We start from the raw sequence: 27,218 nt of genomic DNA on the forward strand, positions 1-27,218 counted from the left end.
AAGGCGGTGTTGGTTTTAGAAATGAAGTGTTTCCAGTGTTCGGTTCTTCTGTATGCTTTGTTAAGTTTGTTGTCTAAAATGACTGTACCTACCGTGGTCCAGCCATAGGTGGACTAGACGCATCTATCGACAACCTCCAGCTTTTTTTTAAGGAAGAGATTAAGGTAGATGTTTCAGTGTTTCTGCGTGTTCTAAGATTTTCCTTTTAGAACAGGAGTCTCTACCAGTAGCACTGGAGACAGTAATTGATATTTATTTCTTGATATCTTTTGATATTACTAAGAAGTTATATCTCTGTATCCTGAAAGGAATGTGATAACCCCTTTCAGTGGGTTTGATAAGCTAGTTGGAAAAAAAAAAAGCATGTAAAATTACAGACTAAAAAGATGATTCATATAGCTACACACCTTCAATAAGTGTGAAAGAAAAATGTCAGTGTTGAAGGTTATTGGTTCATTGGCTTCTTGTAGTACCAAAATCAAGAGTTTGTGTATATGAAACAAGCAGACCTGCACTGAGGAGTTGAAACTGCTGTAAAAGCTACTTAGTCGTTTGAAAATCTGTTGGAGGAAATACCTAGTAAGTCAAACTTTTGGACTTCGTATAAGTGAAAAATAACATTTACATAATGTGAACATGGATATAAAGTTGAAAAACATTCGCGTGTATGTAAAGTAAGCAGGTTTATTCAAAAAGAATTTCATGGAAGGAGATTAACTTTTGATGTGAATACAGCGAATGGTGCCAGGATGAAGCAGAGTTTGGCAGAGCTGTAGTACAAATCTGTTGTGGTTCCAGGTGGGCATTTCCATTTGTGAGCCTCTTTGAGTGGCTGATGACTTCTGCTGCAATGAATGCTCCTCAAATTTTACATTTGTGTTACAGGAAATGCTGTTGCATGATCATTTAACTCTTGTCTTCTCCATCTGCTTTTGGAAGTAGTTTGTGTGAGATAAGGTAGTCTCATATACCAACAGCAATATACCAGTTGTTAAAAACCCAAAGTGTGCACAGCTATAATGTAGAGACTTGCCATGCTAAGGTGATTATCGTTTCAGAATGTTAATTAACCTCTGTAGGCTACCTTTTATAACCTTTTTCATGGCTTAATCTGAATCTTTCTCATCTGATTCCTTCACTTATGTGAAGTCTGGTTTACTTGGAGATGGAAACGGCAAGGAAGGGCTTCTTCATCCAAGAAGATCAGAACAACCTTGTTGGAAGGAAATGTAGTTATATTTGGAAAGGTTTAGTCGCATAACTATGAGAACAAAGATGTAGTGGACCTTGATTAGGGCCTAATGTACTCATTAAATATTTGAGAAGTGTTTTGACATAGAGTAAAAGTTTGAAAATCTTTTCTGTGTTATTTTTTTTCCTGTGTCCTTCAAACAATGTCGTGGCTATCAAAATACTTGAGCTTTCCGAAATTTGATTAGCCACTGTAAAAGCGGTCTTTGCTTTGAAACAATCTGCTGTGAGACGTATGGTGACAGTACGTTGGACAAGAGACTGTCAGCTGTGCAGACTCCACTTTAATAACTGTTTCTTAGGTGCTGCTGTTCTAGACATGTTGTTTAAGAAATATTAGAAGAAGCATGGAAAGGCAATTTCTTAAAACCGTGGTGAAGTCCAAAAATTAAATGCTTCAAATTTTTCTGTTGTCAACAGGGCATTATTAATCTTTTAATTTAATTCTTCTATGTGAAGAGCTGTCAATCATATCCTGCCCTGCCCTCCCCCTCCTTCCCCCCTCCCAAGAATAAATGCTTATTTTGAGGGATAGAAGTGACATTTACTTTTTTAAAATTGAAATAATCTTTTTAAGGTACTCAGGTAAAGTTTTATTTCTCTATGCTTAATCTGTTATATGGTGACTTCTCTGATGGTTTTTTACAGTTTCATCAATTTTGTGTTGTTATCGGTCATCAGAATCTTTTGTGTCTTTGTTTTCATGTCATGTACCAGCAGGGCTAGATTTGGGATTCTCTGGCTGGTACCAGTAGAAGCAGCAGCTTGAATATCAGTTTAATTTCTTCCCAGGGCATTTAAGATTGATTATTTTGCCTTTGGGGCTGTATACATTGAGAATTTTCTAACCAGTTTTAAAACTGGTTGGAGCAGTAGTGTAGATCACGCTCTCTTTTCTTCAAATAGCGCTGGCTTCTCTGACCTGTTTTCTGTTGAAATAGCTCACTAAAGTGCCCCCAGACTTCAGTGTTAATACGCTGCTTATTGCTCTTCAAACACATTAGGAATTTCTTGTTCTACTTAGAGCTCTTCATGTACAACTCTAGATTTAAAATCACTTTGCATTTATTTCTTCTTGTTTCAGTGCTGTATGTTGTTGTCAAGCTCGCCTTCTTAAAGGTCAAAATGATTTGTAGGTGTGAGCACAAATTTGAGAGTGGTAGTTCGGGAAACAAATGTAGAAGACGTCTATTTGATGCATTTATCTGCTACTAAATTTCCTTTGAGTTGCCTTGAATTGCGTATAAATTTAGGTCAGACCTGCAAAACTGTTCTGACAAAAGATTTGTTTATAAATCTGGTATTTAACTGGTAGCACGGTACTCTGTATTGGGAGGTCAGGGTTCACTTCTCTCTACTGTCATTATTGCTAATGTAAATCTGGCCATTTTTCTGTGTTACGTTGGCTTCTTGCTCCAATGAGAGTCATTTTTTCCTGAAGTGGCAAACTGCACAGAATGTTTTATGACTTTAAGCAGAATGTTTTAAGTTTGGGTCTCCTGCTGACAGGGAAGTATATTTACCATGAAAGTCCTCATGGCAAGGAAGCATCATGACTTCTGTTTGAGGCTTTTTCTCAATTCCTTCTCTATGAAAAACAAAACCCCAAGGTCACTGCGACTGGATATGTTTTTTGACTAGGCTCTGGTAGAAAACTGTTGTTGTTTACTGTCTTTACGGTTTCATTTTAAGCACTTAAAATTATGTCTTTTTTTGACAGGAGTCTTTACCATGTTGCATCCCAACTGAACCTTTTTTTTCCTGCCTTAATTTCTAGTATAAGCTGTTAGAGCTGTATTTTAGAAGTGGCAACAGCTCTCCACTGCAGTGTTTTTCCACACTAATACTGGGTATACACATAGACTGTTTTGCAGCAGACACGGCAGAGCGTGCTCCAAGCCTGAGGAGCATCGTGTTCGCTCTCATCCAGGAGCTGTGCTGACCCAGCGCAGTGCTCAGACCAGGCTAATACGATTTCTTTCCAAGCAGAGTTTTTTATTTCAGGCTGGCCACCGCGTTAACACAATTACAAAGCTTTGCAGTGGCTCAGAGCGCTGGCAGGGCAAACTTGCATCTGCTGTAGAGCCGGGGCAGAGCGAGTCCCTGTCTGTCCGGTGTGGACGCGCTGACTGTGTTTAGCGAGCCTGACAAATCACTGCTTTCCCGTAACCTGATGTTCTGTGGTTGCACCAAATGGCAGAAGCTGGAGGAGAGCCTGCAGGGGAGGCATCAGGGCTGTGGGCACAGGGCTGAAGTGAGAGCGGGAGTTTCATCCCTCTAATAAGTAATTAATGAGGAGCCCACCTACTTTAGGAGAAGCAGGGATTAATTTTGTGTGTGTTACTTTGGATGCAGTAACTGGAGCGCTTCACTTGATGATGGGAAGACTTTTTTTCATATTAGGAAAGGGAATCTTTAATGTTTGTGCTCATTAGAGAAAGATTTCACTGTTCTTCCTGGACTTGGCTTTGTTTCTTCAAAAAAAAGATTGTAGGTTTCAGTAATTAGTGTGATTTGCACATTGATGTGAGAGTAGATGGTTTTCAGGTAATGGTGACAAAACTTTATCTGCATATGCATTTTAATTAATAAAGGACATAATTAGGCTTAGTTTTCTTTATTCCATTAACCAAGTTCTAGCTTCGGAAACCAAAATGGCTAAGCTTTTCAGGTTGTCTCACTCCTTAAATGCTGACTGTCAAAGAGGAAAAATGTAACAAGACATAGCTACAATTCTTGTACTGGACACTTTTATTCTTGCTGCTTTTAGGCTTTAGATCTAGAATTTTTTTTTTTTTCCTGGCAAATATTTACAACACACACACATCCCCAGGCAACACCAAAAAACCCCACTTACCTTAAAATTCTAAAATTTGTAATCTTTACTGTTACAAATGGAAAAGTACTAACGTGGAATTGCTGGGAGATTGAATTTGCTTTTCATCACAGGATGAAGCACAAAAATGTCTTCTGGAGAGGAAAGATAAATATCAGTAAACACTTTAATAGTTCACAGAAAACCTTAAAAACATTGTGTAGATAAGATCCCATTTGTTTGTCATACGTGAGAACTCTTTCTTGCTTGTTGCTATTTGTTAGCAGTAGGTCAATGTATCTTCACTTCTAGGCTGAATCTATATGAACTTTTTAATCAAAAGCTAATGTCAGCTGCTAATAGTCTCTTAAGATGAGAAATCGCTGTTCTGGGTGCCCATATTTTGCTTGTAGGACAGGATAAACCCCAGGTATTCTCTCTTTTGTATTTTTGCTTTTCATTTGCTGCTATATAAAGAATGAATTATAGAAGGAAAATTACAATTCTTAGCATACAGACCAATGAGATGAAAAACATTCACAAGTGCTACATTTGGAAGAAAAAGTAAAATTGGAGAAGTCTGTGAGAGGGACATGTATGCTATCAAAGATCTTTGGTCCCCTGTCAATTCGTGTACTATGGAGGAGAGATTATGGAACTTTAATAGACTTACTCCTTGGTGCTCACTGTCCTTCCAAATTTGTGCTTTCCTATCTCTGCTTAGTAAGCAAGAAGGCAGTGCTAAGTGTTGTACAGTAAATTGGGTCTGAGTCATTTAATGACCAGTCAGTTGCTTTGACTTACTAACCAGAAGAGTGGGTGGTGAAGTAGGTGATTATATTGATGCTCCTGTATGTAGTGGAAGCATCATGTTCTCATTTTCTTCCTAGAAGGTTTTGTACTTGTGACACGATATCTAAGCATGCCAAGCATCTAGAATATATAAATAAATCTTGTATAGTTCCATAAAAATATAAACAAATAAAAAAATGGTCTTTTTTTCAATTTTTTTTTCTATCAATTTAAAGCTGGCTATCTGCTGTTCTTTTCTCAGCTAGCAAATTGTGAAGCTATAATAAATGACTGATGCATAGCCGAAAGCGTGGCAGTGACCATCATCACTGGAAATTTAATGTTCTGACACTCCAGAAAAACTGATTAGTAACAGCAGTGACCCAGCAAGGAGCTGTTGCAGTATTTGAAGGCAGCGAACCTCATAATGTATTGTGGGCTCGGAGATGAACTGTGAGACAGAACTCTGATTGTTTAGGAATTTTTAATCCACCCTACCTTATAGCTTCCTCAGAAAGCACATACTGCCTACCAATCTCTCTAGAGATTTTGAGAGCAAATGAATCTGTAAGAATAACTTTGTTTTTTAAGCACAGTCCTATATTAATGAAGAAAGAACTGTGGTACAGGCAGTGCTTAATAAAAGCTGGAACTGTTCTGTTTTTTACTATACTTCATTCCCATGAAAATAAAATGAAGTAGAAAGAATTGGAACAGAGCAATTCAAATAGGGTAGGCGAAAATTTCCAAACCTTTTACAGTGAAGCCCAAATAAGAGAGTAATGCTGTATCGCACCAAAGCAGTAGCTGCCCCTGTCTGATCACCAGCCCCTCTGTGTGACAGAGTGTGTGGGGGGGTGAAATGTTGAGCAGTGGGATTTGTCAGGGCTACAAAAAGTGTCTTATTGCCAGTGCCCCTGGGTGTATTACATTTTATTGAGTATGTTAGTTGTGAGTGTATTTTTGAATATTTTCATTGATTCTAATAATAAATATTTAATTAACAAAAGAAATGCAGAAATTTTACCTATTTGATCTGCTGTTTGTATTAGGAGGATATATAGAGTATATTTTTCTGCAGAACAGTACTTGAAGACTTCTTTGTATAAATGAGTTGGCCTAAACTTGACTAAAGCTATTTAATACTTTTGTAATTGGTATCTTTAGGCACTGAATGACTTAAGACTTGCTCCCTGAATTGGAAGTTTGACATTTTATCCTGATAATCTGTCATGAAGTAATTAGCAACAGTGATTATAACCAGAAATATTGTCTACTGATTTTTTCCCAAGTATTCATTCTGTTTGATTTATATTGATGGCTTATACAGAAAGAATTCAATATCAAGAATATCAAGTCTTCTTTTTTTTTTTTTAAATAATAGTATAATATCTAATGCTTATTTACTGCTATCCTTCTCTTTCACATTTCGATGCTTATTCTTAATTTTCCTTTTTTCATTTTGTCCTATTCATTTAAAGTAAGGTGCTGCTGATAAAGAGGAGTACTTCCCTCCTACCCGTTCCCTAGCGTATCTAACAGCCTGAGCTGAAGAAGTCTGCCGCATTAGAAACATTAACATGAGTGTAAATAGCCCCTGTATGCATAACGTCTTGATTCAAAAAAAGTCTGTGTTAAAAAGCTCTTGTAAATTTAGCATCAGTCTGCACTCATGTATTCCTACTGTATCTAATCCTGAGGAACAGTTAAATCTTATTTTATGTTTCTTTTAAATATTTCAGGCACAGCTGATGTGAGGACTCTGCGGCAGGGTTCTGTCCTAGGGCAGAAATGTGTCACTCCAGTGCTGCTCCTTGGCTTCTTACTCTTCTTGAACTGACACTTTCTCCTTCTTGAATTCTTTACATCAGCAGCAATGTTCAGTGCATGGGCCAAGTAGTGTATTTGTCCAAAATTATGATGACTCTTCTTTTTGTCAGCGAGTTGCTTACAGATTAGAGCACCAGTGTTTGCATCTTGTCGAAACATTAGAGCGTTTCGTTTTCATGATGAAATAACACTGTGAAATGTCATCTGGTAAAAGGTCTAAATCAGAGGTATTCCTGTGATTCCCTCAGACTGTGACTGCTGCATGATAATCCACTGATGAGTTTTGGATGTCAGTGAGGTGGCAGTTTTGGCGGGCTTACATAGTCACTGACCAGCTGGAATAATTTCTCTGTCACTGCTTACTGTGTGGGCTTTGATGACGACGATGTAATTTGCAATTCCTAAGGACGGGTTCTTTGATAGATTTTTGTCTTCCCATTAGATTTCTGATATTCATCTTGTCTGATCTAATATTTAAAAGTACGTAAAAGTGTAAATTGATCATAAGTTGTGTGTTTTTTTTTTTTTTTTTTAAATTGCAACTTGCGGTTTGAATAGAAAAATTAGAAATTTAAGGTTCTAGATTTTTTTCTGGAAATAGTACAAACTAAACACTGTTTCGAGACTTAAAAAGAACCAAAAAAAGGAGTTCGTTCTCCTTCTGCTCTTCAAGGTCTACAGCTACAAATACGAATTTCCTCTTCGGAGGAAAGAAAGATGAAACTGAAGCAATTAGCCTAGCATATGAATTGGTAGCAGGAGGTTTAAAGGTGACCTGAACATGTTGATTGAATAAACATAATGTTAATTCATTTATGGCTGTATAATTTAAAACCAGCTCAAATTAGATCCTCCTCTGCTTACTTTCTGAAATTGGAGTTGTGAATTTCTGATTTGCTAGACCTAAAAGCAGCAAAGAAATAAATTGCTGCATCAAAGGATGAAGTTGTCTGCTTCTTCCTGATGGCAAGAAAACACGAAATTTTGAACCCTCATCAGAGAAGCATTGATACTAAAAACTATTTGGCCTAAGGAAAAATGTCCTTAGTTCTTCCTCTTGTCTCCTGCCATCTTAAGTGTATGTCTTTCAATATTTCCAAAAAAATATGATTGGTTTTGGTGGTGTAGAGTTAGTATATTCTTTTACATTTCCTCTGCACAATGTACAAATATAAAGATGATGGTGAGATGAGGGGAATTGCCTTGCCTTATCAACCTGGTGAAAGTTGATTTTCATAAAACTCACTGTATTCCTCCTCTGGCAAAGGACTTTTGAGGATTACGTGGGATCCTCACTTTTAGTGGTTCTTATTTGCTGTTTGATTCAGAATCAGTGAAGACTCTCTCTTTTGTTGTTTTTAGTATTATTAATTGCATATCTATAATGTGGTAGGTAGTCACTTGTCTTGAATATTTGAGAACACTCATATTGCAAAACCTTTTCTTTACAAAGTGTGGTGATGGATTGAGGAGTGTGTGCCTTTTTCTAAGTACTGAAGGAATTAAAATATTTTCTGGCAGTCAGTCTCCTTCATTCTGTGTTCCCTGTTAACTAACAAATTAATACTTTTTGTTTCTAGCACTTGTCCTCTTCGGGATTTTCTAGTTCTCCCGTTTATGGATTGAATGTAGTAGTATTGAGTGGATTGAAGCAGATGGATTAGGAGGGAGACAGCAAAATATTTCCAGTAATCAAGTTTCAGATTTCATTACTACTATTGTTGATGTATGCACAGAAACCAAGCTACAGCAGTTTTGGAAATGAAATTTCTTTCATTAGCCCGTGATCACTCCGGGTTGAAGCCTGTCCTCTGGGAGGCTGCTGCTTGCCATATCTGCGTGCAGATGTGCCGGCCGCTCCTCTCAGCTGGAACCCAGCTGGGTCCTGCCCTGCCTCCCTGCACCAAGGGCCTCTCTGACCGGCACACGGATGATTCAGGAGCATCCTGAAGTAGCGAGGCAGAGAAAAACCTGATTGCCAAGTGGTATCTTATCTTCTTCCAGTGAGTTGCCTCTGACAAAGAGCAGCATGACAAAACTGGCAGTAAGAAAAATTTGGGGTTGGATACCAAAACAGATCTGGGTACAATAAGTGAGATGAGCCTTCAATCTTTGCAACTATTTTAGCAAATGCATTTTCAAAGTGAGCAAATGGCAGAGCAGTATGACTCAGCAGTGGCAGCTGGGGTAGAGATGCCATCTGTAGTCTGAAATGACACTCATAGTAGCGCGGAGTTGCATGATAGCTAACTACATGTAAGGTAGGTGGGCCCAGAGTGATACGTGATATTCAGGCTGTGGAGTAGCAGCACTCAAGAGCAGATGTCCAGAGAGTATGAGTGATCCCTGAGTAGATCAAATACTGCTGCTGTGTAGACTATTATCGTGATTTTTGGGCTTGGGTGGAGGGTGTTGCATCCAATTTTATCAGATGGCCGTGGTAAGTCAGAGACCTACTGAGAGTGATGCTGAGAGAGAACAGATGTGTATTGTTTTGGTAGAGCTCTTTTTTGGAAATGTTCTGCTACCGAGCCACAAAAGCATTACTAGAGATGGAAAATATGCCAACTGCAGTAAGAGTCTGCTGTAACTGCCAGTTTGCAATTCCTAGTTCCCTCAGGATTACAAAAGGATTGAGATTAGGTACCCAGGCAGATGTCATCAGCATAGTAACTGCACTGTATGGATTGAAAGGTAACACTGATTAGAGCTTTGAAAATGTGGAGCAGTAGTACTTACGCTGGCTCTTAAGGTTTGTTGATTTGAGCTGTTCCTGTAGACAGTGAAAATGGTGGCTGGTTACAACGGCATTGCACGGTAGGCTGTCTCTCAGGGCTTCCGTATGTAATGCTGTGCCTGCTGAGTTAACTCTAGGTGAAATTAATTTGGACTAGAGTATGAGTGTTTTCCATAAAACTGGGCTATGTATAGAACAAAACAAAGGCATATTGGTTCATGGGTGCCACAGCCACTGCTAGGCAGAAAACTCTGCTTGCCATCCAAGGACAGACTGATCACTGTTGAATTGGACCTTCCCTGAAATCGGATATGTGGGCATTAAATGCACGTAAACGTTACAAGGAGTTGACTTGTATGGGAAGGTGCTGACAATGTCTCTGTCTTCTTTGGCTGGTGAAAAACATGTGCTGGCAAAGTTGGTCTTTTTCAGTTCCATTTCTCTGTAGCTGGTAGGAGATGCAAGCAGTGCAAGACTGCTGAATAATGCTATTGGCCTCTTGATTTGGCTCTGTGAGTTTTGAGATATGCTAGCACTTCTTTGTGCTCAACCCCAGAGATGATACCAGGGCAGCTGTACTTCAAATCTCTGTGTAAAGAACAGTTGCGGTTTGTTAGCTGCCTACAACACTTGTCCCTTTGCCAGGTGGGCCATTCTGACTTCTAGTAGATGATGTTGGCAACTTGGGTGGGTGGGACGGTGTCTGATTTTTGCATTGGATACTTAGGGGCAGCAGAAAGCAGGAAATGTAGCCAACCAAAAAAACATTTTGCCCATGCTCAACACTGTGCTCTCTTGCCTTCCTCTACACACATTTGCCTTACTCCTTATTCTAGCAATGGACTTGTGCTGTCTTTTTTTGGCACTTGTTTGACCCCTCAGTCTCCCTCCCCCTTAACCCTCTGGGTTGTTTTAACCAGCTAAACCAGAGGAAAACAAATCCAACAACAACAGCAAAGAAATAGGTTTCTGCCAGTTGCTGCCACGAGTTCTGTTGAGTTGAATTGGCTGGCTTTCTGTAAGTGGGCATAAACAGTGAATGGTTACAAAAATAAGTTTGTTCTGTGAAAATGGAGAGAGAGGAAGTGAAAGTGGAAGGCAGCCAAAGTGATGGGGCTCTAAGGAGAGTCTTCAGCAGTACTGTGAATAGATAAGAGTGGGAGAAGACACATTTGCCGGGGCAGAGAGGAGATGCCGAAGTGATTGGGTTAAGGGGAGATGAAAGCTGGAAGAGAGTTACAGAGAAGGCGTGTCTTGGAGAAGCTTCTTTAATTACCCTTCAAAAATCAGGCATAGCTGGAGTGAAGGGCACAAGAAGAGGTTTGAATGCAGATGTGATGATGGATGATGGTGCCTGCAATATTTGAGTAAAGATGTGCTGACTTGAGATCAAGATTGGAGTAAAAGAGTAAAAGAGTTGTTGTAACTGTGTTGCACTACTCATGATAGCCAGACGTTATCAGAAAGGCAGGCTGAGGTTCAGTTTAGGCAGAAGGAGACAGCTTTGCATCAGGGGTAAGTTGGAGTCAACCCTGTAGAGAAAATGTTTGCAAATGTGTTTGGTATGAACAAAACACTTCTGTTTTTCCACTGTTTCATACTTTTGTGGGGTGGATAGTGAGATGGCAAAAAAAACTAGGAGGGAGGGAAGCTTTTTGTCCCACCTTGAGGCAGTTATTTTATTACAAATTACGTATATTCCTCTGGTACTGAAGTGTTTCAATTTAAAACCAGCAAAATTTTATTATGCTTGTTGGTTTATTCATTGCATCCAGATTATGTGTTGGTTATTAAATATTGATTTTTATATTGTATTAAACATTTTTATGGGTGTTGGTCTTTATGAAGTATTTTATTCTGACTGTATTGCTCTGCATTATGTTTTGTATTTTAACTTTAAAATGATAACTTGGTAGTGCAGAGCCAATTTTTAGCTTTCTTCAGGTTATAGTACCGAAAAAAAAGAAACTGTCAGAGAAGAATGCTTTTTTTATATATAGTGACAAGTAATGCAAGCATCAGGACAGACATTGCCCACTGAAACAATTCACATTTATTCTCCTGGCTTTAAGAAAACAACAAACAACACCCCCCCATTCTCTCTTCTCCCTCCCCCCCTATCCAACCATGAAACTGTTCAGATATTTCCTCCTTCCATGTGGTTTTCATTGTCAGATGAGATACAGTATGAATTTTAACTTAATTGATAATTTTTAGAAGCTTATCCTGTTGCTGCTTCTGTTTCCTTTCACTAGCAAATGGCCCCTTTTTAGATAATGGTGTACCAAAACGCGTCATCTATGTGTTTTTGTGAATACACTAGCAAAGAATGACTGAAAAGGTGTTGTGAAAACATGGGCATCTAATATTTGCACAAGTTGAATGTGTAAATGCCTTGTTTAGCTTGAAAAAGAGAAGCTAGTATAAGAGCCAAGTGTAAGACTTTTTTTTTTTGGTAATAGGAATGGGGAGTACAGAACATACTTTGGTACTCTGAACAGTGAATCATAAAATGCAGCATCTTTTCCAGTCTGGTTTGATTGCAGCCTCAGTTACTAAGCTCTGAAGTGCTGTTTAAAGAAAAAAAGTTACTAGAGGGGTTATGCATATGTGTCTGACAATTGCTAAGAAAAACTACCGTTTGTATATCTTTTTAACTTTATTTTATCACGTCAGGAGTACACCTGCATCATTAACTCGTTCTCAGAGCTGTGTATGGCCATTTCCTTGCCGAGACCCTTGTATGCTTCCCTGCACTGGGCAGTACTCTGACTAATGGAGCCCAATGGTGATTGCACGTGGTAGGAGAGAGTAGAACCATGGGGAGTTACCAGCAGAAACCTTCAGATATTAGACTACTTGTAACAACGTGTATTCAGGACATGACTTTTTCAGACTTCTTCGCTCCTGATTTCTGTTGTAGCCCTCCTACTACTCTTTTTATCTCATTCTCTTCTATTCAACATAACGTAATATCCACCCCCTCTCTCCTTCTTTAACTCTTAGTGTCCCATTTTTGCCCTTGGAGGTAGTTTAGCCTCATAATTACATCAAATAGTCAGTTATGGCTTTATTTTGTTGTACATTTTATAAATTTTCTTTTTATCCAACAGCATGTGTGGTCCAAAGAATGATATAACTCAATATCTTTTCTCCAAATGTCCTGATTTAGTCACTGGCAAGTCTGTAGGTATGCTTTCCCAAAATACTGGCTTAGTGGCCTGTGATCTTCTGAGCCAAAGGTGCTGTCTGTATAGTTAGGGTTTCTCACACACACAACGTGCTTGATGTCTGTTCTCCTCTTTGTGTCACTAAGGATGCATCTGTCCTATTTCTTCCATCATTTGTGGCTAAAAAATTACTAGTCTTTCAAGTTATGTCTAATACTTTAAGCATCCTCTGATCATCTTTATTGGATGTTCACTAAGCCCTTTTTTTTTTTTTTGCTATAACTCTTAGGAGATGTAAAACCAGAACCACGCATAATGTCTGGATGTAGCTTATAATGTTGCAAAGATATGTTCTGTGTTCTTTTCTTAATTTCTTTCCTTATAATTTCTAACTTTTGAATTACCTTTCTGCTACTGTTTAGCATGAACCTGATGTTTTAATGAAAATATCTGATTCAGCCTTAAAATCTAAAAACTGAATGGTAAATGTCTGCTCAGGGGCTATTATTGGTGCCCTATTAGTGACTGCCACTGCAGTTTTCAGACATAGTTTTTCTTGTATGTGACTTCTGTGCAATGTATAACATAAAGGGATACATTTTTACTTATGTGTTGAAATTGTAAGGTTGTAGGAATCATGTTTCTCTGTTCTCCTTACTGTGCTTTGGGCAGCATGCCTTCAGGACATGGACAGATGATTGCCTCCACAATGCTACAACTTCATTGCGCAGTCTGAAGTAGGTTTCATCTAACCTCCAGGCTTATCTATTACAGCATTTCACAGAGCCACCCCAGTGAGAGTATTTCTCCATTTAAGAAGCGGAGGGATTAAATACAACTTGAACCTGCTTGAAAAATACTATAATACATCTAAGTATTCTTGTAATAGTTACTTCTATTGAAACTGAAGTGCAGATCTGCAGATAAAAATATAAGTTTCAAATCCTTGAGTTCAGTTCCCTGGGGAGTCACAAAATAACATTTTCTTTGTTTGTTAAATTGTAGTAGAAATATAATTCTGATTGTAAATATTTCTACCCTAAAATAGTGATTTCTTGCGAGAGCTTTACAAGCCTATTGCAATTTGTCTGGAGAGGGTATTTTGTATTGCAGAAATAAAGCCGAGTTTGGAGGCATATTGGTAAGCTTTGTCCAAAATTATGTGATGGCTTGTGTTTGTTCATCAGAGGTCTTGTTGAGGACAAATTGTGATGAGAAAAGAGACACATCATATGCTTACCTGCACAATTTATATGTTAAATCAGTTTAACAGTAAGAATTGATTTACTGACAGTTGTTAGCATTTTTTTTGTATGTGTGCTCTGAGTGTGTTCAATAGCTTTCCTGTCAGATGACTCCTTCCTAATGAAATCTACCTAAAATATTTTCCTGGTAGTCTGTGAAATATTTTGATAAATCTTACTATGCTGAAGAATAAAGTAACAACTCAGGTAAAGAGTAGCATGTGAAATGAATCATCTATTTGATGTTCATTTGATTCCATAGTGTACCTGTAATGAAAGACTTAGATTTGTAAGGCTAAATAAGAAGGGTGGAAGACATAACAGAAAGGAAATAAATATCTCTTTCTGTGTGTTTGCTGTTCTCAGCTTGTTTCATATGAAAAGTTTTCGTATAATTCTAGTTTATCTCAGCTTTTCTCTGATACTTTGTAGTCCATGTTTAAGCAATGGGCAATGTTACACTTGTCTGTGTGACTGAATAAAAGGTGTTAAAACTTGTAAGAATGTGCAGAGCTTTGTTTTGATATCAGAGAAGACATTAAATATTACTGCGAAAAGTTTAAGATGAAACTATTTTAATAATAGATTGAGCAAGAAGGAGAACCTGGGGAAGGACAGGCTGGTCGGCCTCACCTTGATCCCAGGAAGGTGATGGAACAATTAATTCTGAAACTATTTCCAGGCACATGAAAGACAGCAGCAAATATGATCTCCTTAGACATCAGTAAGGCTTTTGACACTGTCTCCCATACAGGGAGAGTCCGTCTGAATACCAGGAAACACTTTTTTACTGTGAGGGTGACTGAGCAGTGGCCCGGGTTGCCCAGTGAGGTTGTGGGGTCTCTATCTTTGGAGATATTAAAAAACTGTCTGGACATATCCCTGGGTAACCAGCTCTAGGTGGCACTGCTTCAGCAGAGGGGTTGGACCAGATGACCTCCAGAAGTCCCTTCCAAACTCGACCGTTCTCTTATTCTGTAGATTGGAGGCCAGTACATCTGAAATCTGTTGTTTGCTGGCCTGTATCTCAGCAGGTCTCTCTCTAAATTGGGGAGCCTGTTTTTTTTCCTATCAGTATAGAAAGCTTCACTGTGTTTTAAACATACATTTACATTGTTCTTCTTTCTAGCCTTCCTTTCATGAGCGTGTTGCTGGATTGTACAAGATATGCCAGATATTAAAATGCTTATGACTATTTTCTTACTATGAAATGGGAAACTAGAGCAGTAACTGCACTTCTGATGCAATAGGTTCTGTCTTTTGGTTCAGTAGTGCCTTTGTCTGAAGATATATTTTTGATGTCAGTATTACATGTTACTGCTCTCATTCATGTGCCTGAGTTCTGTGATTCACAGCTAGTTTAATTCTTCATGTACCTTGATGTTGTTTCTTGAAAGATCTCTTGTGAGAGGTTCTTGTCATCCTCCCGTGACTCTGGATTTATACCTTGACTGAACTCTTCAATCATCTCTCCACCTTCTTGGACTTACCTCCTTCTGTGGCTTCAGAAATGACCTTTTGTAACAGCTTCTGTCATTTTCAACATCAGAGCTTTTTCCGTTTCCTTGCATTTAATTTGATCTTCCTTTTTGCATGGCCGTTTAAAATTTTATGCAGTCTTATGCTCACCTCCCCCTAGGAAGTCCTCAGCTTTCATGTTAGTTCCTTGAGCTCCACTTATAATTTAGTCTGTATAACTTACGCGCTCTTACCTCATTTCTTCATTTGTTTGTCTGGCTTCTGCACTGATGTTGTGGTAACTTGCGAGCATTTCTGTTGTCCTCAAATGAGACTCCCCTTTTATTTTTGAAAGGTTGCTCCTGCTGTCCAGCTGGAAACTCTCGCTTTTGTCTGTTAAAAAAAAGTAATTTGATACCTGTATTTGCTCTCGATAAGAGACGGTTATTAGGACGAACTTTAAATAACCTGTTTTTCCCCCTATCACCTTGTTTTATGGTTAAACTGTCAAAGTTTTAATAAGGTGGCCCATATAGTTGTTAGGCCTGTTTTTTCCAGTTGAATTGCTGGTGTGATTATATGTGTATATATGTATGTATAGATGAAAGTTTAGCTAAAACTTTTTTCTTCCAAATCCTTGTTTCAGCTGTTTGGGTGTTTTTTTTTTTTTTTTTTTTTTTTTTCTTAGAGTAGGATAAAGAATAATCTAGCACTCTGAATCTTAGAGAATTTGGTGATTTAATGTAATGGATGTAGGGCTATCTTGATTCATCACTCCTACTGAGTTTAATTGTATTCTTATCTATTAACTTTTAACAGCATATTGTGAGAACATTTAGGAGAAATGCCAGAGACTGAGATATCTACATAACATTTTCTATAAATAAGCACTAACAGTGCCTTGGAAAAAGGTGTTACTTTCAGAAGCAGCATCATAAGACCACATATCCATAAATAATCAAACTGATTAATTTCATTTTGGACTTCTCAATTGTGTCCTTGAAGTCATAGAATTTGCTTGCTGGCCTTCTAGTGACTATTGGTATAGTCATGAAAATATTAATCTCAAGCCCATGATTCTTCCCCTCCCCAGTTATATGTATTCAAATGGCATAACTCCTTGTCACCAGTGCAATTGGTCAGAAGTCTGCCCAGTGCACTGGAGAAATACTAAAGCTCACAGCCTATGAACTGAAATACGAAACAGCTTTGGTGTCTGGTGGATGTTGACGCTTGTGTATTGATGAAGATTCGTTCATAATTTCATGAAACTGGTGAACCTCTTCATGGTTTCAGAAATATCTTGTGAGTTGAAATGGAAACTGTCTTGGTAGCTTCAGTTGTATGAAGTGATCCACAGATGCAGGGCTATTTGCTCTCTGTTTCCTTGCCCGTGCCAAGGAAGGATGACGAAATCAAGGAAAAGACATTAAGCAACTGTGACTCTTCACAGCTACCTGTTGTCGCCTCTTCAGTAGGGAAATGATAACCTCCCTTTCCCTGGAGAAAAGGAGGAAATTTAAAGACACTTTTGTTTAAATTAGATTTTGCTTAGTTTGGAAACTGAAGGACAGATAGTGTAATAGAGATTGATCTTCTCACCCCTTCGTCTGTTTACTTTTTCCATCTCATTCCCTGCTGGTAAAACATGGAAAGGTTTCCTGTTGCCTGTCAATATGAAGCTTTTGAAATTGGAGATGAAGAAGCCTTTTCCAGGCCTGGCATAGAGATAGAAGGAATCTAATAAATGGCACGGCCATATAGGCCGCATCTAACTGTGAAACTTAATGCTCTCCCATAATTTTGGGATTAGGATAAATGCTAGGATTAATAGGGAGATCTTTTCCTGAGGATGACAGGAAAGGATGTTGACACAAAGCTTCCTGCATTCTTGGTAATTGATACTTAATATTTTTCAAGTTCACACCTTTTTTTTCTAAAATAATCTACTACATTTTATTAATAAGGAATACGGAAGACAGATACAAAATGAAAAAAAAAGTATGTATAGATGGGACTTGATCATGACCTCTTCAGTCGTCTTTTTTTTGTTTGTTTGTCTGTTTTGCTTATATTGGTTATGGTATTACTTTATGACTGTTGGGAGGTTGTATTGGTTTTTAATGTCAAGGTGATTTATAGAATGTAGTGATTTAAGAGGGGGTTTGTCCTCTTCCTTTTCTGAAATGTTTATGTTTGTAGGGTTATTTAGATTATTTGACTGTTCTAACACCACCAACAAAAGCCCTACAATTAAAATAAGATACCGCTAATTTAGGAATAATCAGCCGTATATCCTATTAAGCTGTTGGTGTTTACACTCCAGTGGTGTTTTTGGATGAGACCTGGAGTCCCATGCTCGAGTTAATAAGCTAAGAGGATGATTAAAACATACTGATAATGGGAACAAGCCTAGAAAATTTTTGAAAAGTATTTGTACTTAATTGAATTTACTTGGCTTTTACTGCTCTTAACTGTAATCAGTTGGTTTTTTGTGTAATGAATTCTAGTACTACAAAATAAGATACCGCTGCAAAATAGATAAATGTTCTTAGTATTTAGTATGACTTCTCCCTGTAGTGAAGGAGAACTTGTCGTTTTCCTTAAGTGCTGCTGGTTTCAGTTGTGGGTTTTTTTTTGTTCTTGGTTTTGTGTTTTTTTTTTTTTTTAAATGAAATAGTGCCTCTGACCTGCCTTTTTAGATGCCATGGGTTAATTAAGGTTATTTCAGAGTTATACTTCGGTAGGTAATACTGAACATAAGCATTTTAACATGAGTTACTAAAATTTATTCTCAACCTGCATTAACAGCAATTCATAGTATATACTTAATAGGCATCTGAACGCTCTGCAATCAGTATGTTTTAAAATGCTTGTAAGAAAAATATTGTAGTGCCTTTAGAAGATGGAAACATCCTGTGCTTCGAGGCATTCTGTGATAGGAAGAGGTAATTTAATGTGGTAGGTGGGTGATTTTAAAAGCAGAACCTGTTCCTGGATATATGACTGACAAGAGACCTGCTATAGTGCCTCTGTACTCTTCAAGCTTTGAATTCACCAATCAATGTGAGGAGAAAAAATTAAATTTTCACAGGACCTTTACCTGACATCCCAGGTAAACATAATTTTCTACTGTGTTTTTACCATGGAGCTATCTACTTTGATAGATTTAGAGCTAGTCATTATGCTTTTGCAGCAGGTGGTGGAGAAAAATAAAAGCATGCTGTTGAATAAAAGGAGCAGATTGTTCCAACTACTCACTTGAGCTGGATGAGAAAAGGGTATTTCATTCGTTGTATGACACCTTCGTACATATGAGTCCCGGAGAAACTGCTGGTAACAGAGCCCTGCGTAAGGGAAAAGTTGTGATGACGGAAGTTTGTTGTGTGCCTGTAGTACAACTCTTCTTTCATGCTAGAATTTTTTTCTCCTGTCATGGTGAACTCCCTGTTCTTAGTGGATAAATCTTGGGGCTTATAACCAGCTCTTTAAAATTGAAGATGGTGAAATTTAAGATGTTGCTTGTGTATTTTGCATAACACCAAAGTGGTTGGATGCCAGACAGATCTCAGAAATAAAGTGTAAAGATGTGTTGTTTTGACTGTCCTATATGTGCTGTTCTGTGGCTGAAAAAAGCCCTTTGCAATGCTGATAAGGAACACTTCTAAAATCAGTTTGCTTTGGAAACCCAATCAGGTCCTTCCATTTCAGCCCCTGCCCCAAATCCAGAAGATGCGGTTTTCTTTCATTATTTTCTCTTATTAGTTTCTGAAACTTAGTGTCAAATTTTGGTGAGAAGGTACTTGGGAGTTCCAGCGGATAGATACTGTTAATATAGAAGGCTTAAAAATCAGTGCCTTGTTCCTGTTGATGCACAGAATTTGTTACACCCTTTTTTTACTTTTTTCCCTTTACTTTTACTTCTGTAGGAAGTGTGACATAAGACAAAGAAACATATTCATTGTTGGATTTAGAAAAGTGAATGCCAGCCTTTCCCTTCTCCTACCCCTGATGTTAAAGGTCATGGGTTTTTTTATAAAGATGGTATAAAGCATGGCCAGTAAATGTGTGTTATTCGTCATCAGCTAGTTTTATCATTAGACATTTAATTTATTGCAGTTTAGTAGTTTTCTGAATGTTTTGAATTGGTTTTTTACTATGGCTTTTCTGAGTATATTTTAAAGGGCACTTGAAGTCATTATGGTCTAATTAAATATGAAAATTGACATACAGAATTTCTAGGTGATATGTGGGAATAGTTTCTTTTATCTAGAAGTCAGTAGATCTCCAGTATAGCACGTCTGTAATGCCATTCATAATAGATGTTATGGGTACCTTGAATTTCTTGTAATATTGATCTGCAACCGACTGTTTCTATTCTAAATAGTAAAATTGACGTTATCTCTAGGAAGTGTAGTTGGAACACTGGAATTGTTAGATAAAGATCACTAGTTCAAAATCCGAATCATTTTTCCTTTCTGTCCTGAGCTCTGAAGAGCTGGGAGGCCACAGTAAAATTGTAGTAGATGCCCACTTATCAGTGGGAGTTACTGACACGTGCTTCTCTTAAACTTATTTATGTTTTAACCTGGTGGGGAAGAAACAATTTAGCTCTTTCCTGGTGTGTTGGTTTTGGCTGAGGTGAAGTTAATTTTCTTTATAGTAGCTAGATTGGGGCTATGTTTTGGATTTGTGCTGGAAACAGTGTTGATAATACAGGGATGTTTTAGTTATTTGCTGACTCAAATCCTTTTCTGCTCCTTGTACCGCCCTGCCAGCGAGGAGGCTGAGGGTGCACAAGTAGGGAGGGGATACAGCTGGGACAGCTGACCCCAACTGACCGAAGGGATATTCCATAGCATATGACATCCTGCTCAGCAATAAAACTAGTGGGAAGGTGGCGGAGGGGGATGCTGCTTGGGGGCTGGCTGGGCATCGGTTGGTTGGTGGTGAGCAATTGTTTTCATTTGCATCACTTGTCTTTCTTGGATTTTATTTCTTTCTCTCTTTGTTATTTTCCTTCTCATTACAATTTATTATTTCTATTATATTTTATTTTATTTCAATTATTAAACTGTTCTTATCTCAACCCACAAGTTTTCTCACTTTTACCCTTCCATTTCTCTCCCCCATGATCCTGCTGTGGGGGAGAGTGAACGAGCGGCTGTGTGGTGCTTAGTTGCCATCTGGGATTAAACCATGACGCTTGGGTTGGCCTGAGAGGATGTGGGATAAATCAAAATCAGAGAGCAGTGTCAGTACTGAGTGGTGCTGCTAAGGAAATATCATGGTAACATTTTAAAAAAGGTAATTTGTCTTTAAATTCAAGCATCTTTAAATAGCTTTTTATAGGTGATGTGTAAACCTTGACTGTATGATCTTTATTAAATTTAGATTAATCTTTGGGATTTTAAGATTAAATTTAGGATAATCTTAATGACCTTTTTATTTAGTAGAGCTTTAATTTTTTTTCTGAGACTTCAGTGTGGGATATTAATATCTTTCTTTTTATAATGAACATTTAAGATACCTTTTATAAATGAAAATGGACATGTAGTCAGGATGTTTTTATGAGACTAGCATGAGTTATCACTTGTCTGCTAGAAGGATGTTGAAGACAACTGTGTGAGAGTTCTAGGTGTGTTTAAGCTGAAACTAATAACTTAGTGAAGCTTACGGGAAAAGTGATGGAAACAGTGAATTGTTGATTTGCTTGGTTTCTGTGGAGCGTAAGTGTTTCCCAAGTACTTCCTCAGCAACTGAATGAATTGGATTGATGCAAAATACAGTTAGCAGTTTGGCAAAATAACCATCCAGACTTAAGACTCCTTCTTCCTAGCTTACAATCTCAGTTGTCAGTAGGGTGTTTGTTTTGGATGGCCTATTTGATTTTTCTTTATCTTAAATTGATTGCCTATGCTTTCTTGTTGGCTGCTGCCACCACTGGAGATGCAGCAAGCCATGGCTCTGGTTGGTGCTGCCCCTCAGCAGAGCATAGTGCTTGTCCCTGCCTGGCCCTTCTGGGCCACGTCCTGATGGCACCGTTGTTTGAAGGGAGGAGATTCTGTCTGCCTTCCATTGCAGTCCCTAAGCCCACATTAGGCTGCTGAGGTCAGACCAGTCTGATATATTGCTTTGAATCCTTACCTACTGCCTTTTTCTGAAGCATGATATTGGAAACCTAAGATAAACGTCCATTTAGGTACTGCAAGGTTCAAGAGCATTTGAATGTCAGTGCTGTGTGCTTCCAGCCGGGAGACTGAGCAGAGGTGCACAAATCACTGTTTGTGGCATGGCATGAGTGTTGGCAGGTATGCACAAATTCCAGTGTCAACGCAGCATTGAAGATAAATTGCAGGTTATACGTCAGCTGTAGCTAAAGGAACGTGGTGGTGATATGTAAGGGATCAGTGGTTGGTACTAAGTGCCTTTTTATTGAGTTGTGGGGGATGTTACAAATGGCTGAGTTGGAGATTTCTAACTTGTCATTCGTAAGATATTGTCAGGTTCTAGCAAAACGTTGGATGGCAGATACAAATATGTATTTGAGTTTAGCTGCTGAACCTCACTGGAAGGTACTAAACATTCATCGAGCCCATCTACCTTCTCCACCTTCTTCCCTGAACAGTGCTGTCACGTTCTTGTGGAGAGTGGCGCAGTAGCTGAGTTAGGGTACTAACAAGTCCTGACCTATGTTGTACTTCTGTCAAATGTGGTTTTGTGTTTGAGTCGTTAAAGATTGATTTAAAATGTATATAGTTTTGAACAAATGACTGGAAACAGATTACTGCAGGTTTCACCCACCCATCTTCTCTTCTCCTTGTGTTTTCCACACAGCATGTTACGACAGGTTTGTCTCAGTATCCAGAGTTGCCAAAATAGCACACAGGCAGTTGACTGTTAAAACAGAGAAGGGGATGTCCAAATTTGCTTATGCTTTAAGTCATAAGGAGTAGACTGCATGGGTGTTAAAATGCTTGGTCTGTCTCATCATGTTGTAGTGGATAAATCACTACAGCATTGGCTTTTACTTTACTTGCCTTGAAATGTCACGATCTGTTGTTAAGAGGAGGAGGTGTGCTCCATGAGAGAAAGCCATTGGTTTAGGCAGTTGTTGAATTTTGTAGTGGGTTGATAATCTGTCCTGATAAACTTCGTTCGTGTGCATGCAATAAACGGACATTTGCTTGCTCTGTGGATGCAGCAGTGATGTGGTACGCACAAGGAGGTTCGGATGGCTTGCTGTGTATTAACAGATGCGTTGTTATTGCTAATCAGAACCCTGATAACTAAAATTAATAGTGGGCACAAAGACGAGCAATTAAGGACATTCATCTTCCAAATGAGTCTACAAGATTCATTGGTAGTTTAAATTTATATACTGAGGGCACTTAAACCATTAAAAAGGGTAATGGGTGCCCCGTAGGCATGTGCTTCAAAGCCATATGTCATTTTGCTGCTGGGACGGCAGACAGTGATAACCTCCCTTTAAGGGAAACTGCTATTCATTTATCAATTAAATGTCGAAGGAAATGTACATTTTTTTCTGTAGAGTGATCATAGCAGTGTATTGTAAGTTAAATCAAAGACCAAGATTTATGTTCTAAGCCTTTCTGGCTTTATCATGATAAATATTAATTAGAAAAGTCTCTTGGTGGTAAGAGGGCATTGAAGTTGGACTTTTGAAGGCATAAATGTTTCTTTGACACAGAGATATTTTTCTTTTTGCACCTTGCAATCTTTGACACTGACACCGATGTAGTAACCAACTTAGTACTGAGTATAAAATGTTGGGATTTTGTTGTTGTGTTTATGTTGTCACAGGGTAATATTTGAGAAGGTTTTGTGAATGTGGAGCTGAATATGAAGTTTTAAGGGTTTATGGTACAAATATTTAGCAGGAATTTCGCTGCAGCGTAGAGGTTTCTTTCTCTCCTGCTGTTGTCCTTGTCAGCCAAAACACTGGTTAACAAGTGGTCCTAAGTGAGGTAGAATTAGGCTGTTTTGTCATTTATTCAAAATGACAAATACTTATGCAGAACTCTGGGAATTATTTGAGTTGTCTCATACTGAAGATGAAGTATAATCTCAGTTTGGGACACAGTCTAGATTTTCTGAAGAAATTTAGTAAAAGGGACTTCCCCTTCCCCAAGTATGAACATTATTTTTGCAGACTTTCTTCCTGTCATGTGACATTTGAATACTCCATTTTAGGTAGGTAAAAAATATTTTTATCCTCAATTTGGTGACATACGTGCCCAGTCCTCTTTTCCTATTCTCTGACCGGTCCTAGTTCCAGGCCATGTGCACCTTGTACAGAGGACAGAAACACGCACAGACTGTACGTAGTTCTTCATGGTCCTCATTCTCCCCATTTCCCACCTCCAGCCCGTTCTCCTCCAGGGTGTAGTGTGGGCTGGTGAGAGCCTGGCAGGCATGGGAGGGTGCTCGCTGTTGATGGAGTGTCAGTGACTCATTGTAGGGTGGCACTAGAGTTTACCATAGTAAGGATTTTTTTCATTTATTCTTGGGGCCTGCAGTACTTGTCCCATATTTTGTATTCAAAAAGTCAGACAATGAAGTCATCGCAAATGTTCCTGTTATTCTAGAGGTGTTGTCTTAACAAGAGGAATTTTTGTTTTAACGACAGTTGTTAATCGGATTGATATGCCCTAACTATTGAGGACAGGGAGGAGAGGATGCAAGAAATATCCTCTGATTTCCAGGAGCTGTTTAAAATCTAATTATAGACTTATATAACGTCTTTCCTGGATTAAAAAAGTACTGCCTAAATAAAGATGAATGCACGCTTTTCTCTTTCACTTTCTCCTGGTCTGGCCTTTTATTTTTGAGCAGGAAGAGCAAACTCAAGGACTGTATATCAGGAATGGAGATAGATGCTGCAAAGTTGTATGTGTGACATCTGTATTTTCTTGCATTTATGCTCTACTTTTTCTTCAACCAGGCTCTTTTGATTCCTTTTTTTCTTCTGTTTCAAACCTTGGTCTCTTCCCATAATTGTTGTGTTTTCTTGTCTCTTTTTCCCACCCTACTTAATTGCCTTGAGTGAATAATGTAATAAAGAACTTACTGAATGAGACAGAGCAGACATTAGTGTGCTACACAGGATTTTTTTGGGTTTTTTTCCCCCATCTTTTACATTCTTCCTGTTCTTCTTTCTCCCTGTCACTTCTCCTCACAACTTTTGTTGTAAGGTTTTCATATCCGTTGTTTGTGTGACCCTGAAAAAGTGCCTCTAATTTGTGTGCTGTTATGCTAGATTGATTTAATAGAGCAAGATTATCCAATTCATTCTGCAGCAATTATTTCATTTCTAAGTAATTTTAATCATTTTGTCTGACTGCTTTTGTTTTGGGCACACTATTTATCCTCGTTGTTGGTGTTTGGACTACTTACACTTTCAGTGCATTGAAGTTGTTGGTTTACACTTTTACTTTTTAAGCCTAGCCCATTATTTTCTGTTTCCCCCTTGGTTTAGACAGCCTGTTGCTTTTTTGTCACGTGGACACTAGGCCAGGTTTCACCTGGGCTCGGTGACTCAGCCTGTGATCTCTTGCTCTGACAGAGGGTGCTCCTGGGGAAAATTGGTTGTGTCATGCAGAGACATTTTATAAAGAGAGGGGAACACTGATGGATGATCTGCTTGTGGGTTATAGCTTTGCACAGGCAAGCCTGTGAACTGTGCCACAGCCTGCGTGGGCTCCATAGTTGTGGTGTGCCCTGGAGGAACACCTCTGCTTGACTCTTGGACAACCTCTGCTTTTAAATAAACTAATAACAAGTTTCTTCCCTAGGGGGATGTACGTTCGATGATGGTCCTGGACCCTGTGACTACCACCAAGACTTGTATGATGACTTCGACTGGGTACATGTCAGTGCTCAAGAGCCTCACTATTTGCCTCCTGAGATGCCTCAAGGTGAGAACCTTCCCCAGATACTGAAGGGATGAAGTTTCTCTATTAACTCAGGGCCTCACTGAATATGGCCTCAAGGGCATACTTTGTGATCTCCACTTTAACCTTGATAATGGAGGTAATAAAAAGAAAGAAATATAATAAATATAACAATCTTGATAATTGAGACACCCTTTTCGATCAAATCCCCTTTTAAAGTTAGGGGGGATAGGGCAAGGAAAAAGGAAGCCATAACCTCTTCTTTATTCTCTGTGGAATTCCTGTTGACTTGCAGTGAAATTCTACAGCTTAAATTGACAGCTAATGTATCGACTGAATTATTCAGGTATGCATTAGAACAAATGGTGAAAGAAAGGATACGTGCAAAAACCCATACACTGATTCCTTCCCTCCCCTCTCCCCAACCGCTCCTCATCTGAAGGTAATCAGAAAAGCTTTGATTTATGGAAATATTGCTGTTGTTAATTACTATTTAGGACAGGTAATGAATAACTGAAGAGGTACAGCCTACATGACCTTGCCTGCTCACCTTTGATGAACAGCTTAATCGGCGCTTCCCAGACAGCATGATATGCTGAGAAAATGAAAGCATTTGAAATTCAGCTACATTTTCCAATTAATAGTACATTAAGTAATTAATCATGCAGAGGAGGAAAAAAGGTCATGGCTATTTTATTTGTATCTAAGAGGTTTTGTGAAGCGAGGTATGTGTAGAGAAGGAGTGGGAAATGTTGCCACACAGAAGTAACCTAACCTCTGCACCGTTCCTTCCCGTGCTTTTTGTATATTGTTGTGGATTATTAGTGGGTGGTTAATGTATGTAACTTTACTTCTTAACTGCTAACTAGCTGGGTTCCCCTTGCTTTGGAGTCACTGATGTGAGAACCTGTTACCGTGCCCCATATCTTACGATATAGGTTAAACAAGATCCACACTTTACTTCATGGACTGCTTGATGCTTCAAGTTTGCGTATGGAAGAGTAAATTTAAGCCCTGAAGCCTCGGCATTCATGATGCTGATGGTCTTGTATTAACAAATTCAAAATAATATCTCCCCTAGGAAGGCAGAAATTAGTTACTTTTCAGTTTGTGTTTTTGAGAGTTTACATGGTTTGTTAAAACGGTGGAGGTATTTTAATTGTGATGGAAGCACCGTTTTGTAAAAAATTTGTTATCCTCAATCTTCAGGCACACTTTGTATAGGAAGAAAGCAATTTGAGGAATTGCATTTTGAATGAATCTAAATGACAAGATAGCTGCTTCTTGCTTCTCCCAAATAACATACCTGCCAAATGATAGAGTGCTCCCTGACTTTGGCACCTGATTTTGGTTCCGTTCTGCTACAGATCCTTTTCCTGAGTGCAGCACGTGGACTCTTCTGGAGGAATCTGTATGTGAAATTGTGGCTTACACTGAGTATGCAGCTTTTAGGGCTCTAACTTTACCAGATTCACCCAGAACCACTGTAGTCGTAAAGGGTTATACTCAGTTTTCAAATGTCAATTTTTAGTCTTTATTCACTTCAGAAAGTCCTACTAAGGACAAAGGAGGAAAAAAAAAAAAGAGAGAAAACGACGTAAAAAATAGGAAAAGGGAAAAATCTGACAATCGAATTTGTGTTTTAATTCAAGGGAGAGGTTTAACTCAATTTGTGCTTTGGAGAAGGACGTGGGAAATTTCAGGCCTCATGGCACGTGCTTCAGAGTGCTAGGAAAATGTGAAAACTTGTCATAATGGCAAGCATTTTGCAGGTATAGCAATAGTAAACACTACTGATAAGGCAAGTAGGATTACCTCTGAATAATTAATGCAACTTCAGATTCTTTTTATACTGACCTACATTGTATTTCTCAAATTATGAGCAAAGGGAAAAGCCGCTTACCTTCTGTTATGGGAAAAGTAAATGCTGTACATAATGATTAATTTCAAAATAAAGTGAATACGTAGAGCAGGTGCTTGTATACAGCTTTAAATATCAACTTGTAA

The 27,218-nt window shown here is 38.5% G+C and overlaps 1 protein-coding gene across 11 annotated transcripts in view; it reads left to right on the forward strand.

Moving 5' to 3' along the window:
* Window positions 1-27,218, forward strand: part of PTPRK (protein tyrosine phosphatase receptor type K) — a 425,922-nt gene that overhangs the window by 70,327 nt on the left and 328,377 nt on the right. For all 11 annotated transcript variants that reach the window (XM_063329637.1, XM_063329639.1, XM_063329640.1 and 8 more), the window contains exon 2: window positions 25,113-25,235. In XM_063329637.1, coding sequence (XP_063185707.1) covers window positions 25,113-25,235 — 123 coding nt within the window. The remainder of the gene's footprint in view (window positions 1-25,112; window positions 25,236-27,218) is intronic.

Source organism: Chroicocephalus ridibundus, chromosome 3 (assembly GCF_963924245.1).
Source record: "Chroicocephalus ridibundus chromosome 3, bChrRid1.1, whole genome shotgun sequence".
Lineage (NCBI taxonomy): Eukaryota > Metazoa > Chordata > Aves > Charadriiformes > Laridae > Chroicocephalus > Chroicocephalus ridibundus.